The sequence below is a fragment of the Chelonia mydas genome, chromosome 12 (genome assembly GCF_015237465.2).
Source record: "Chelonia mydas isolate rCheMyd1 chromosome 12, rCheMyd1.pri.v2, whole genome shotgun sequence".
Classification (NCBI taxonomy): domain Eukaryota; kingdom Metazoa; phylum Chordata; order Testudines; family Cheloniidae; genus Chelonia; species Chelonia mydas.
In genome coordinates this window covers 13076784-13092241 of record NC_051252.2, presented here as the reverse complement: position 1 = coordinate 13092241, position 15458 = coordinate 13076784, and the positions used below count along the sequence as shown (strand labels likewise).

Sequence of the window (15458 nt, the reverse complement as noted above, 5' to 3'; positions counted from 1 at the left end):
TTACTATCAGCATGTATAAAAATAAAAAAGGCCAGGATATTTCTGTTTACCACAGAAGTATTTGACATTTCTAGCTACTGATAAAATATACTTGGGGGTGGAAAGAAAGAACTGGTTTACATTACTAAATAAGGTTGTGAAGAAATGCAGAGATTCTATATTGTGTGAGCTCTTGATATCATAGGACATATGGCATGTACCAAGAGATTCTGTCCATTGACCTCAGACTCTCAAGGTTCAAGTTCTGCATTTAACCCTGCTTTTCACTTGTCTTAGGTCTTTTGGTGAATGAACAAAGATTCTGACATCTCTTGAGTCATGGGCTAATGTATGTGTTTAAATATTGAATCGAATTACAATTTGTGATTTAAGCAGACACTATTCTAGTGTAAAAGTCTTATTATTATTATTATTATTTATTATTAAGCAGCACCTAGAGCCCCAACCAAGATCTTATAAATGGAAGCTATGGATAATAGGTGCATGTTTCTGAAGCAAAGATAACTTGGGGGGGTCATTATTTCCTATTACTCTGGAATGTAGAAAATTCATGGATGGCAATGTGGAAATAACTTAAGTGTTTAATAAAACTATAGACCTAAGGTGTATCAAAGTAATTCTTGAGGATAAATTGATGAATATTATGCCAGACACACACACATAAATACAGTGACATAACATGTTTTCCTTTACGGTGGTCATGTACTCTGTCCCAGAGCACTCAAGAGATTAAGGGCAAAATTAGTTCTAAACCCCTGTCTTAGTGTACAAAGGAGGCTTGTCCTCAAGGAGTCCTCTGCACCTTACATCAAAAACAGAGGTCTAGCACAACTTCTGTTCTTCAAGGTCAGGAAGCTCAAGGATTGCATAGAGCTAGTAATATTGGGAGACAGAGCTAACCCTACATGGTGGGAGTGCATGCTACCACATCTCACAAGGCAGTCCAGTGGCTGAGACTCCTCGCACACTCTGAATCTCCAGAGAGCATTATGCTTGAATCAAGCAATGCCTCTCAGTGTTCCTGCTGAAGTGGTGCACTTCTGCACAATCCCCAGTGTAGGAGTGTGTCTTTAGAGGTGCAGTAGTGTTAAAATATTACTGCTTTTCCTTAATGAAATTTCATAAAGATCTTTTTGATTGATCTTTTATTGAACTATTGTTTAAGGGGGAGTATTGTAAGTACTGAAACAAAAAAAAAAATGATACACTTAACACACCTGTCCAAATAATCAGGATATAGTGCCCAGGGAGAAACATAATGTAGTTTTTTCAAACCTGACCATAAATGTAAGTGGTAAGGGGGGGAAAATAAATAAGGAAAATAATATAAGGTCATACGATGGCACAATTTTATCACACCAATTGAGGCTTTAGTATAAATTAAGGATTTAGTCTCTAGCACGTACAATGGGCCAGTTATTCCTTTTAGATGGTGCTATTTTTTTTTAAGCTTTCACAAAAGACAAACTACATAAGATATGTAATTGACTTCTAGGTTCATGTTTCATACTTGAGGAGGCCAAATGTGCATTTTTCTCAGCACACTAAAGATTGCTGAGTGTTTAAAAGGCAAGATGCTTATTTAAGGTGTGGCTGGAGTGTCTAGAATATTACTCATGATATCTGTAACAGAAAATCAAAAAGATTTCACGTCTGTCTCCCCAGAAGATATGGAAGGAGGTTTCAGTAGAATGAAGGCAATTTCTGCAATATTGTGATTGAAGCTCATTAAGTTATCTATCTTAAGAAGTCCCAACAGTCAATTAGGAAGTCGGAAGGCTTATCAGTCCTGCGTATTGAGCTCAGTTACAACAAAATAAGGTATGATCCCAATGGTGATGTTAACTCTTGCTTGTTGATAAGTAAATCAGGATGCTGAAAACTCAAATGATGACTGCAACTGTCAAACATTAAATTTCTGTCTTTGAAGCCTGAAGACAAAACATTTACTTCAAGTTCACTCTAGCTATATAGAAAACAGCTGTAGTGGGGAGTGGCTCTCTAGGTGTGAAAAAGCCAAATAAATACAGACTACCGACTGACAAAGGAGCATAAGCAGACGTACTACTATTGAAGTCAGTGGAGTGGCACTCATTTATGCTGGTGGTGAATTTGCCCCAACTCCATGCTTCCCTTGGCATTTAATGTGATGTCATAATGTCAGTTGAAACAAAATTTGCTCCCTTTCCAGTGAAAAAGTGTTCATTCTGGAGAGAGGTGATGAATTGAATCAACTTCAAAAAGATATGCTATGAGAATTATTTTGTTGAAGTTCTAGGGCTTTGTATTACAGGAGGTCACACTAGATAATCACAATGGTCCCTTCTGGCCTTAGAATCTATGAACTTTCAATAAATCTCTTTGATTGTTAGGAATCTAAATAAAGGCAACAATGTAGTCTTCATACCTCTCTGTATACTAATTAAATAATTCATAGGTGTATCAGGCCTCTTCCATCTTAGTGTTACCCAGGCAGCCTTGGGTGTAGAAAACTGAAAACAGCATGGCAGTAAGGGGGTAGAAAACAGCCATTCCCAATCCAGTGATCCAGTTAGCTCTGTACAACTCTTTAGACTTTTATTTCTGCAAGGAAGTGGTGTCTTTGGGGCCTGGGTGTGGAGAAAGGAGAAGTAGATGTGAGAGTCAATGGTGGGGTTAATTAATTTTGGGTGGTATTGTGCTCCTTTTACAAGGAATTTGCTACTTTAAAAAAAAAAAAAAAGGAAGGTGTATCATGTATCCAGTAGTTAGTCTTAAAGTCTTACCAAATTTGCCTTAGATAAACAGATCATGTTACTCAGCCCAACACTACGATGGGGTTAGTGGAAATGCTGACAATGTCATTTTGTTATTAAAGTGTTTAAGGGAGATGACTGTAGCTCTCAAAAACTAAACATTTTACATGAGCATTTATTGGTGCAGCCTCTGTTCTGGGATCACGTGGTGTCTGAAACATTAACAAGAAACCTCATGGAATTTCTGCTGACAGCAGGTATGGCTTTATGACATTATGCCTGCAAAACTGTGTATGTCACATTTGTAGTTACCTACCAGTGAAAGTTACAGTACATATTGCTGGCGGTAGTTTGAGTCAGATGTAGTGGTTTGATGTTATGCTGCACCTATTTTTACACAATAATGAAATGGCATTTTTAATTTTATCTGTTTCTAAGTGAGTGATACATTTTCTAAATAGAGTAGATTATATAGCAATGTAAAATATAATTTGAAATCTAGTTGGATAGTACTGTTACCAGTGATGAAAAATCACAGATTAATCTGTCTTTATATAAACAGTACCTTTACACAGTAGATATATTGTTACAGTTGTTGTGCTGGCTCGGATTTTCACTCAGTATGTCTACTGCAGTTTTCTCATTTACAACTGTAATTGAGCTCTAGAAGTAGTAGATGGAATTACTTCATCCATTTATTTGCTGAATAGCCTACAGAAACATTAATGTTAATATTATTATCCACTTCATGTACATAACAGTTCATAATATAGAGATATGAATAATATTTTGTACTGTTTAAGTTTTATTGGAATGAGATAAATAGAACTAGCACATTTTTTTTGGTAAAATATGCAGGGTAAAGAAGCATCTCTGGAGGATTTAAAAAAAATATACTATGTCCATACTGTTAGTGCAGTATATGAATACATTAATTGGCCCCAAAATTGCACAGTCAAACACATTTGAAAACAAAATCTGAACACGCATATTACAAATTTCTTATTAAAATGGTTATAGTCTACTAACAGCAGCATGCTGGGAAAATTTAAAAAACCACTGTCAAGAATCATATATCTCCTTAATAGCAAATAAATTATACATATAATATGTTCAATAAAATTAATATATTTTACATGAGAGAGAAGCACTTTTAACGGTCTTTTAAATGTTACCTCCAACTATGTTAAAATTACAGAAATAGCTACCTAAAGAGGTAAAATAAGTTCCTATCCCATCACCCCCTTCATTCCCCAGTACTGTGTGGTTTTGTAAGTTTTTCTTATAATGCTATTTTACATTTTACATTGTAACAGGATAGCTGGTTTTAAGACCCTAAATAGAAGTACAAGACTCTTTTCCTGCGTCAGTGTAATATTGTTACTAGACTATCCTTTCTTAAAGATTCAGAGTTGTTGTTTTCTTCCTAATGATTAGACTGGTCCATTCCAGAATGATCTCGATCTCTCAAAAGCAAAGAGAACTAGAAGCAGGAAGTAAAGCTTCCTGGAGGTGGAAAAACAAAAATCGAAGAGCCTAAAAACCTGGTTTACACTTAAGTGGTGTTTTGTTGTTGTTTTAGCCCAGAAAGGTGGTGAGTAGGCCTGTTTAGAATTCCGCTTGCTCACATGCAGGGTTTACCCTACTGCCTCTTGTGGATCTGGATCCTGAGCCCTCCAGTTCCCTTGTGTTTTGCCCATACTTGTTGTTCTGAACATAAGATAATTGGAGCACAAATCCTTTTCAAATTTCCTGAACTGTCAGATCTTGTGCAGCTGAATGTAATGGAACACTTAGAGCCTGAGCTAGTGGAAATAAATGAGTGGGGGAGTAGGTCACCTGGTATCTCTTCGGGTCTGAGGGCTTGTCTACATTACTGCGCGGGGTCGATCTAAGATACGCAACTTCAGCTACGTGAATAGTGTAGCTGAAGTTGATTTACTTCGATCTACTTACTGCAGTGTCTTCACTACAGTAAGTTGGCAGCTGATGGCTCCGCTTGTGCGTCTCGTTCTGGTGGAGTACCGGAGTCGACGGGAGAGCACTCAGTGGTCGATTTATCTTGTCTATATTACGCACGATAAATCAACCCCTGCTGGATTGATTGCTGCCCACCAATCCGGTGGGTAGTGTAAACAAGCCCTCAGTCTCAGCTATGGAGAAGACAAGGGGAAAAAAGATGCTAGAGGACCCATTCTCCAGCCAGGGAGGAAAGCATTCAACTTTTGCTCTGGTGAGAGCTGTATCCCCAATCCACTTCCCTCATGGGGTCAGTGGGACCGGGGGGCGGGGGAGGGGGTTGCGTAGTCTGTTCCCTAGTGCATTTCACCTTGTCAGATAGGTGTGTCCTGTATACATTCCTGATGATGGGGTGGAAGTCCTTATAAACATTGTATATGTTAAAAAAACATATTCCTAGAAGTGCATGTGCTCTGATGGTTCATTTAAGAGTATGTAGTTAATAAAGATATAGGTATGGTGCATACTTAAAACATGTCTCAAGGTTTTTTTCCTCAATAGTTTTTCTTGTACACACCTAGGAAATTAAATAGAAAAACTCAATTAATGTAACATTAAGGCTGCACTCTTAAAATCAGAAAGTCAGGAAAAGCAAAATTCACAGTTCCCTACAACACTCTTTTCCCAGGCCTGGGGAAAATACCCAGTAGCTTTTATTATGGGTTTTCTTGGTACATGTGTAGCTTAATATATCACTTGCTGTTTAGCAGTGTTTAGTTTGTTTTTATTGCACAGTTTGTATATTACAATTAATGTTGCTATTGGAACCTTGGGCCAAATTCATGCTTGGTCTAACTCCATCAATCTCAATGGCATATAAGAGAGGAATTTGGCCTCTGCACTTTTTGATTTCTGGTTTTTATGATATTTCAATTGCACAGCCATAGCATTTCATTAACATAGGTTATTTCATAACATCTAAATACTTATATAAATTAATCCACTATATGCCTATAAATAATTAAAATACCTTTGTGTCTTCCTGGCACATTCATTTTTTTACAGTTGTTCGTTCACTAATTTTAGATTTACTTTACAAGTAAATGTAAAAATGGAGCACTGATACTTGATTATGTAAAATATGTAAGGAGTTCTGAACCACAATTTTGTTCAATGACGTAATGAAGAGTGACCTACTAGAAATTTAATCTAGTCAGAAAGATACAGAAGGCTGGTATCTGACATTGTGCCTCTGGAATTGGCCAGATCCTGTGTGACCAGGGTCCTAGTGAGGGCCAGCTATGGTCACTCAGTTAGGGTGAACTCTAAAGAATGGAGCAGCCAAACCCACAAAAGCTGGTGGATATACCAATACTTAGATTCACCAAGTCAGCATAAAACAGCTTCTGTATTACTTTTCTGGTTACTCAGAAGTCCAAACAACACAGTTCCCTTGAAGTGATCCAGCCTCAGGCCTCCATCTAGGTACCCATGTCAAATATGATGACAATTTTTGTGAATCTTATTTAATCATAGAAAAGGTTCTACCAATCCCAAAGGATTGGACACATTACCTCCCAGGTTAACAAATGTTTAAGATCTTACCCAAATACACGGTACAGCCAATTCTTATTAACTAAAATCTAAAGGTTTATTTGTAAAAAGAAAGAAAGGTGAGAGTTAAAATTGGTTAAAGGAATCAATTACATACAGTAATGGCAAAGTTCTTGGCTCAGGTGGCTTATAGCAGTGGTGGAATAAACTGCGGGCTGAAGTCAAGTCTCTGGAGTACATCCACAGCTTGGATGCCTCATTCAATCCATTGTTCAGAGCTTCAGTTTGTAGCAAAGTTCCTCCAGAGGTAAGAAGCAGGACTGAAGAAAAAATGGAGACAATGCAGCTGCCTTTTATAGTCTTTTGCCATGTGGCCTGTGCTTCCTTTCTTTCAAACACAAGCTGCCCAGCACATGGCTTGGAAGCCTTAAAGTTCTCTCCATAGGCATTTCCCTGAATCATTTGCTGAATCATAAGGTGTATCTGCCTTCTCTCAATGGACCGGTTGTATAGCTGAAGGTCCTTAAATGGGCCATCAAGTAGGCTAGGCAGTGCTGATGCCAAACTGTCTGGGGGTGTCACCCAGAAGCATAGCACAAGTTTGAAATACAGACATATCTATAACTCATAATACAAAGGTAATACAAACATATAAACAAGGTTATCATATATAGGAAATTATGACATATTTGCAGATATCTTACATGGCATATCTCGCTGATTACTTCGTCGGCGTTACCCAGGAGCAAACATTTGAAATCGTGGTATAGAGCCAATACTTATAACTTTAAATACAAAAATGATACATGCATACAGATAGCATAATCATAACCAGAAAATCATAACCTTTTCATAGACATCTTACTCCATAATCGTTGTACAATATTTGCTGCAAAAATATAACAGTGGTTGCAACAATGATCTATATGGTCATATTTTAATCAGATAACGTCACAGTCTAATGCTTCAGAGGCATAGTGCCCCTATTGAGGTGTACGATGCTGTCATACTCTTTCTTTAAAGACCGTGTTAGCTGTGATTTACTTGGGGTCTTCAATAAGCCTGTTGGAAAGTAAAGCTAATTTGCTTCTAAGACTTATGTGGTTGTTTATGATTTCTCACATGTATTTTGAGGTACCTTTAAAAAGGTACATAGTGTGTAAGAAATGAAGAATAACATGCAGTTGATGTTATAGTATAATAATATTGGCATCTTTAGTGTTTCCTTTGGTTACTCTACCAGCTGTTTCCATGGATTTCTGCTTACTGTAGAAAAATTACATCAAATGCAAGATAACAGAACACTGTCAAACTAGGAACACTTTATATGGACAGCATTAGACAGGAGCAGAAAGATCCAGTGCACTAATAGGCACACTCACATGAGCTACCTAGTCCATTGACAGTTTTTTCCTTTGTTCTTCCTCTCGACCCAGTTTCTGCCAGTGATTTGTGACATATTTTGCAAGAGATCAAATAAGCCCTTGACACCTGATTGCAATGTAGTGCTTGTTTACAGTTACATTTTTGAAGGACCCCTAGACAAGATGGAAGGCTTAACTTGAAGTAATTAAATTTGCATCTGGTCTGTGAAAGGGATTTTCTTACATGTGCATCTTGTTGAGCTACTTTTATCTTAATTGGCCATGAGGTACCAAATGAAGGAAGGAGATGCAGGTAGACTAAATTATTGTTTCCTACCACTAAAATCTGTAATTGAAACACAAAGATCACATAAAACCTGGCCAGTACCCAGGTTTGCACTTGCTTCTTTGAAAGATATGAACCACTGTATTGCTGTTTGTTTGTTGGCTTTTCTGCAGTGTTGGACCTTGCTCTTGGTTCTCTTGCACTACTCTAGGTCTCACTCTTAAGCTGCCTGTGCTTGCTCCAGTCCTTGCTCATGATTGCTTTTGTTTCTTATACTTTTCTATTTGTTGCTCTGCTCTGCCCTGCTTTGTACTTTTTTAGTTCTCAAGCTTCACTTGTAGGCATGTGAGTCTTATCTTTGGGCAAATTTCCCTGGCATCTTTAACGCTTATATAGCTAGACTCTGGACAGCCTCATCTTGATATCCATGATCCTTAATCTCCTCATTGGCAATAGGCCAAATTCAGATCTGGTGTATATGGATGCAACTGCACTGAAGTCAGTGGTATTGACTTTCTTATACCAGATCTGAATTTGACTAAACATCACTACACCTGCTTGTGCCTGAATGATATATATCATAGTGGTTTGTGTTAAAACTGTATTATTTTTGCCTAATGATAATAAATACTTATGCAGCCATGCATCTAAAGATCGCCTCTTACTGCTTCACACACATGAATTGATAAATCTCACAACCCCCTTGGAAGAGGGGTTAGTTTTAGCTGCAAGTTACAGATGGGGAAACTAAATCCCAGAAAGCTGAGTGACTTGCTCAAGTTCAAATAGCAAATTTAGTATCAGAGCTGAGAACAGAACCTGGGTCTCCTAATTCCAGGCCCATGCTGCAACCACTAGCTTACACGGCCTTCCTTACAGCCACAGGCATGTTTGCAGAGCTATGTAAATAATGATGGTGATGAAATAAAGTATTGAGTAATCTTGTGACTAGCATTAAGTTCTCAGTCCTTCTCCAAATGATGTCAACCAAAGTTTTGCCATTGATTTTAATGGGAGCAGGACAGGGCCCTAAGAATTGACCTTCTTAAAGGGACACTTTTAGGTTAAAAATAATTAGTAGCACAAGTAATTAAGTTTGTGTTTTAAATTATTATTTATATGACAGTAATGCTGTGAGGGCTCAATAAGGATGTGAGGTCCCACTGTGGTAGTACTGTACAAACAGACCGAGGCCTTCCAAAAAAGCTTAGAGTTAAAAAATTTTAAGACTGTTAAATAACTAATGCCTTTTCAGTGTTACCCAACTTGGATAAATACAATTGACAAGTCAGTTTTACTTTTTTTTCTTAGTCACTTTAACTTTTTGGTTCTGATATAGAAGTATTGGGTTGTAATTTTTGGGTTCCAAAAACTGCAGGGAAATGCTTAAATTCAAATCAGCCCCTGGCCGGTCCCCTCCCTCTGAAACCTCAGTCAGCCTGCTTTCATTAGAATAACTTTAAAACAACAACAAAAACCAAACAAAAACAGCTTTCTTTTGGGATCTCTTCAGGTGCACATATCTCAGAATTCCATTTTCTCATCATTGGGTAGTCTGCTCAGCAACATCCTTCACAATTTACAAGTTCCAGGGCCAGATGGACCATTGTGATCTCCTGACCTCCCATATAACACAAGCCAAAGAACTTCCCCAAAATACTTCCTTTTGAATTAGAGCACATCTGAATAAATAAATATTTAAACAAATTAAATCCAGTCTTGATTTAAAATTGCCAGTGATGGAGAATCCGCCATGATGCTCAGTAAATTGTTCCATTAATCAATTACCCTACTGTTAAAAATGTCTTATATCCATTCTAAATTTGTCTAGCAATTGAATCTTGTTATACCTTGTCTGCTCAATTGAAGAATCCATTATCAAATATTTGTCCCCCATGTGGGTACTTGTAGACTATGATCTGGTAACCCCTTAACCTTCTCTTTTTTTAAACTAAATAGAACAAACTCCTTGAATCTATCACTATAAGCTGTATTTTCTAATCCTTAAATCATACTGATGGCTCTTCTCTGAACCATCTCCAGTTTATGGACATCTATCTTGAATTGTGGGCACCAGAACTGGACAGTATTCCAACAGCGGTCAGTATTCCAACAGCGGTCACACCAGTGCCAAACAAAGACATAAAATAACCTTCCAACTCCTGCTCAAGATTCCCTTGTTTGTTCATTCAAGGATTGCTTTAGCCCTTTTGGCCACAGCATCACACTTGGACCTCATGTTCAGCTGATGAGCCATCAGGGCCCCCAAACCTTTTCCAGAGTTACTGCTTCCCAAGAAAGAGTCCCCCATTATGTAAGTACACACTGCATTCTTTCTTTTTAGATGTATACATTTACATTTAACTGTATTAAAATACACATTGTTTGCTTATGCCCTGCTTACCCACAGATCTAAATCATTCTGTATCCGTGTCCTATCTTCTTCATTATTTATCAGTCTTCTAATCTTTGTTTTATGTTTTCTTCCAGGTCATTGAAAAAATGTTACATGCATTTACCTACTTGGAAATTGCATAGCACAATCTACATTTTCACGGTGGCTGTCCAGATTGTACTTATACGAATTGTTTAGAGTTTAATTTCCATTGCTGTGGTGCTTTCTAGTAATGTACGTGTTCTTGGAGTCTAAGGATTCTCATCAGGTCCTCCATGCCACCATCTACTTTCAGGTGTAATTAAGTTAGTGCTGATTGTTGGAAACCAGAGGGCAACCACAACACATTGAGAGATAAATTGAAAAAGTCTGAGGGTCTCTTCTGTATTTTCTCCTATCATAACTTTTCAGATATGTCTCCTAGTTTGCATCATGAATTAGGCTGAATTGAGAGAGGAGCTTACTATAAAAAGTAAATAAATATTGTACTATGGCCTTGAATTTGCTGATCTTTTAAATATTTTATCTGTTGCTCGTGACATACTGTGAGCAAACTTGTGCCATGTATGTGGCTGTATAAATTCAGTTGTTGAACTATCTCCTACTTGTGTCAGAATATGAACAACATGCCATGATGCCCAGATAGTACCATTTTAAAGTGCTTTTTATGAGGACCAAAAATTATTTTGTCTTTCATGACCTGTCCTTATTGCTAGTTGTGTGTACAGCATAGGTTAGAAGATGTAATTATTTTCAGCCTGCTGACTAGAAGCAAGATTAATAGCATCTGAAAGGAATATAATGAAAGGCTGACCCAACTGGCTTCTGCATTATTCCTTATTTATCCTGCTTTCATCTCTATCACCTTTGGGCTACAACAAAATGTAATTTATGTTAGTATCGCTGCATCAGAGGTGAAAGGTCAATTTTTAATGAGGGTAGGCCTGATTGGGAATCGAGTTTAAGAATCTTATATTGTAGAAGACGGTCAACAAAACCCAGCTGAAATAGGCATACGCACAGAAATGCAGGGAAACATTATTTAACAAGAAATAAAACTTCCATCTTTACTAGACATCTTATTGTAAAATCCAGTTAGCATAAGTCAAATGAGTTGGAAAATAAGTTTTGAGAAAATACAGGTAATGTAATGGTCCAGTCTAGTAAATCTTTATGGGTCCATTTGCTCACAGAAGTTGTGGCCTTTTTGTACTAAACAATACATTTTGAATAAAAATAATAAAATTCCACTCTCTCCTTATTGACCACACTTGGCAAGTCACTATACCCACACAAGATTTGTCATCCCTGCCTCACCTTTCCAATTTGTTCAGGACAAAAAGGCAATGACCACCTAAGATTGCTCTAGGGACAAATAAGCAGTGGGGTCCAAGTGGATTGCATTCAGCATATATTTGGAAAAGGTTTAACTATTATTACAGCTCTTGGTATTTACTCACTTTCCAGAAAAAGCTATATTGTATTGAGCAGTATTGTGTATTAGGGAAGCATTCATATTAGCAAAGTGATATATTTCACTGATATATAGTACTGGCCAATTTGCTTGTAGAATAAAGTTAATACTCATTGGGAACAAGAATAGCAAAATAGGCCACTCTAGTTGTTTGTGGCCAAATTATTCTCTTGTGGAGGTGCAAAAGTAGTATTTTGTATACAGTGTTTGCAATTAAAAAGTCAGCGTTTCCCAACAGTTAAGACTCTGGTTTCTGAGAGATTACTAATACTCCCCTGTATTTAGAGTAGGAAATACGTATGTATCTCCCATACCACAACATGGTAATTGATGGTAAATGCTGACTTTTTTTTAATGGCAAACTACATATAAAACCCTAAAGGAGGCAAGTTTTACCTTGCATTGGATTTTATTGTGAGAGTTTCACACAGCAAGGATGCTAGCCCTATAAATACAGTTCAAAGGCTTTGAAAAGGTATTTCAGTAGTGCACTCTCTCATAGAGTTTTTCATCTGTGGCTATACGTGGTGCCCTGTCATCACATAACATCAAACTGTGCTCCTATATGCTTTACTTTATTTCATAGTGAGATATAGGGCTATATACTGTGGTCCTTCCTCTATAGCTGGAACATTTGATTTCTTCTCTCCCTCTCCCTCCTGCCCTGTCATACTTGATTGCTTTTAACATAGATCATCCTTTCCAAGCTATCCTCCCATCATTGCCATTCCATGCTCCTGTCTCACTCTCTTCCTACCACAGCCCTCCTTTGTGGTCCTGCTGTCTGTTTGCAAGGAATAGTACTTTAAGGCAGCATAGTGTCAAGAACTCCACTTCAGTGACAATAGGTCTTGAACTAATAATGCAAATCTTGAAAAAGTTCTTTTAAATCCACACTTGTTTTACATTATTTTATAATTAACTTGTAGTGTTTAAAGAGAAGAAAGAAACAAAAGTTTAAAACAATTAAATATTAATTTAATTCATATTTAACCCTAATTTGCATTAACAATGTTAAATGAGATGCAGAATTTTTGAATTCAGCTTTTTCATTCCTTCTAGCTTCACTGAAGACTAGGATCTTGTCTTATGTTCATACTGAGTAAAAGTCCATTGGGATGGAAAGAATAATTGTGCATTCTCACTATTTCAGTAAAATTTAAATGCCCTGGTCACAATGCTTGTTCAACTACAATAGAAAGGAGGTTCACTTTGAAAAGATAAGTGACAAAATTTTTAATCTAAAAGCAAGTTTGCCCAAATGTTATTTTGGACTGATACAGTGGATTTTTGTTGTACTTCATAAAATTAAAAAAGCATTATGATTAAAAATTATATTGTGTTTTTAAAAAGTAAAAGAAGAATAGGCTCAACTTGTTAGAATTATGTGAACATTATATATTTTTAAATGTCTACTCCTCATAGCCCCTCTTGTTGTACGTGTAGGGTGAGATTTTCAAAAGCTCTAAGCTTTGGCCTAACTCTGCTTTGCCCCCATTGAATTCAGTGGTAAAATTCCTAATGACAGCAATGAGAGCCGAGTTAGGCCAATGCTGAATGCTTTTGAAAATCTCACGCCTGTTGTGTTAGCTTCATTTGAAGGCTTATGTGTGGGTGGAATTTGGACTGCAGAAGATATGTATGTAGATACATGAACATTTGGACCACAGAGTACGCTATAATACAGTTAATCTCTTCAGGTACATACACAGGCATATTTTCCATTGAAACCAGTGGAAACTTGCCCTCACGTATATCAGGAGAGAATTTGAACAATGGGAGCTACAGGTGCTGAGCACATGTGCATCTCTGGCCAATTACTTTGGTGCTTTACTGAAGTTGTGTTGGGTGGTAATCTCTTTTGAAAATCTGGTCCTGTGGGCATGTGGTAGCATGTAATATGTGCGTAACACATGTATTACATACTGTCACATAATTACAGCATATGACGTAATATAGTACCATAAACGTATGTAATAGAACAAAAAATGGCACATTTAGCTCCCTAAATGCTTAGAAGCTGTTATAATGCAGTATAGAATCTTTGAAGTAATCAAGGGTTCTACTCTGTGTGTGTGTGTGTGTGTGTGTGTGTGTTATATAAATTCCTCTGTTGTTCTGATTATGTGTGTACATATACATATATATGTATACACAAGCAGACATATACATCCACACACACTAGCAGAAGAACAGAGGAATTTGGTAGAAAATCCCAAAAATGCCAACAGAAAAATAACAACTAATGCATATAGATACATGTGACTGATAAAATTCATCTCTGGTATCTGTTTTGGAACCAGAGAATTTTACGAAGCAAAGCGTACTCGAACAGTACCTTTTATAAAGTTGTGAGGGTTGTTTTTTTTTTTTTTGTTGGGGTTTTTTTTGCTGGTGACCAGTAAATACGGTATTTGATATTCACTTTTGTGGTTTTAAATTGTCTCCAGAACCCACAGCATAAACACAGTTTATTCACTGTATTAAATGCCTACGCGCACAAGTGTAAAATACTTTGTGCACAACATGCTGGTGTCATTATTTTTAAAAAATAACCTTTTTCATCAGAGATGCTTTAATAGGTTAACACATTCTACAGTTATGCATTTCTGCAAGGCAGAGACCCTTGCATGCAGTGTTTAATAAATTATTGAACTTTGAAGAACCTTTGAGAAGCAAGGGCTCTATGTGACTGAGCAGCAGACATGAAAAAATGCTATCCTCAAGTGTATCTAACAGACAGAAATAAAGGCTTGATCAGACAATATGAGCACTGAGTGAATGATGGTAATAGCATTAAATATTTACATGTATAGAGAGCAACTTGACAATAGAAAAGAGGCTGCGGTTATTGTTAAGTTGAATAGAATCAAATGCAACACAGTCTATATGGTGTCTTTTTTTAATAACCAGGGAATTTTGCGTGGATTTTGCTGTAAGGTGCATATTGTAAAGGGAGGTCTTTCCTATGGGGTTTACTTAAAAACAGAAGTTGAGTTATAATCATATTAAACCTCTGATTCAAAATCTATGAAGTTTCATTAGTTAGTTAAGACTTTGTTGTGGATGTAACCAGGACACTTAATATGTATACATCACTCAATACCTATTATGCAATGTTTAAGGGATTACTGAGTTTAGAAAGAGAAGAACTAGAGATATGAATAAATACTTAGTCATATAACATCCAAATATTTAGTACTATAATCTAATTCTGATCTCTATTATAAGAATAGAATAATTGTAGAGATCCATGGAATTACTCCAGACTTAAGCCAGGGTAACAGATCAAAGCTGGTCCTAAAAATCTGCCATTTAAGTTCAAAAGAAAGTAAATAATTTGACTAGAAGGAAAAGAATGCACAAATACAAGACAAGATGTCCATATTTTTCCTGGGATTGCATACGTTAGTAGTCATATGTGAAATAAATCCTTTTTTATAGTATCCAAAATCCTTGAGTTACATGATCATTGTGTTTGCTGCCCTGTTTTTGTTTTATTGAGAACTTGCAAATTATGATTATACAATAGTTTGTATTGCTTGAAATGTTCTTTTAAAAATACGTCATGCTTAATTTTCAGTAGAAATTTAAATTTATCAGAAGCATAGTATAATAACTTAATTTCATAATGGACCAAGAGAAGATATATTGTGGTGGAAGTTCCCATGTACTTTAATGTGCAATCACT

The 15458-nt window shown here is 36.7% G+C and overlaps 1 protein-coding gene across 19 annotated transcripts in view; it reads left to right on the top strand.

The window, feature by feature from the left end:
- FTO (FTO alpha-ketoglutarate dependent dioxygenase) overlaps positions 1-15458 on the top strand; it is a 322346-nt gene that overhangs the window by 19901 nt on the left and 286987 nt on the right. For 12 of the 19 annotated variants that reach the window (XR_005222328.2, XM_043526407.1, XM_037878283.2 and 9 more), the window contains exons 2-3: positions 1666-1821; positions 9942-10212. The exons of 5 other annotated variants lie outside the window; for them this stretch is intronic. Coding sequence is in view for 13 of the 14 variants with exons in the window: in XM_043526407.1 (XP_043382342.1) it covers positions 10147-10212 (66 nt within the window). In the remaining variant the exon portion in view is untranslated. Of the gene's footprint in view, positions 1-1665; positions 1822-2922; positions 2993-9941; positions 10213-15458 lie in introns of all 19 variants that reach the window. 2 more of the 19 variants (XM_037878284.2, XM_037878285.2) reach the window with 2 other exon arrangements.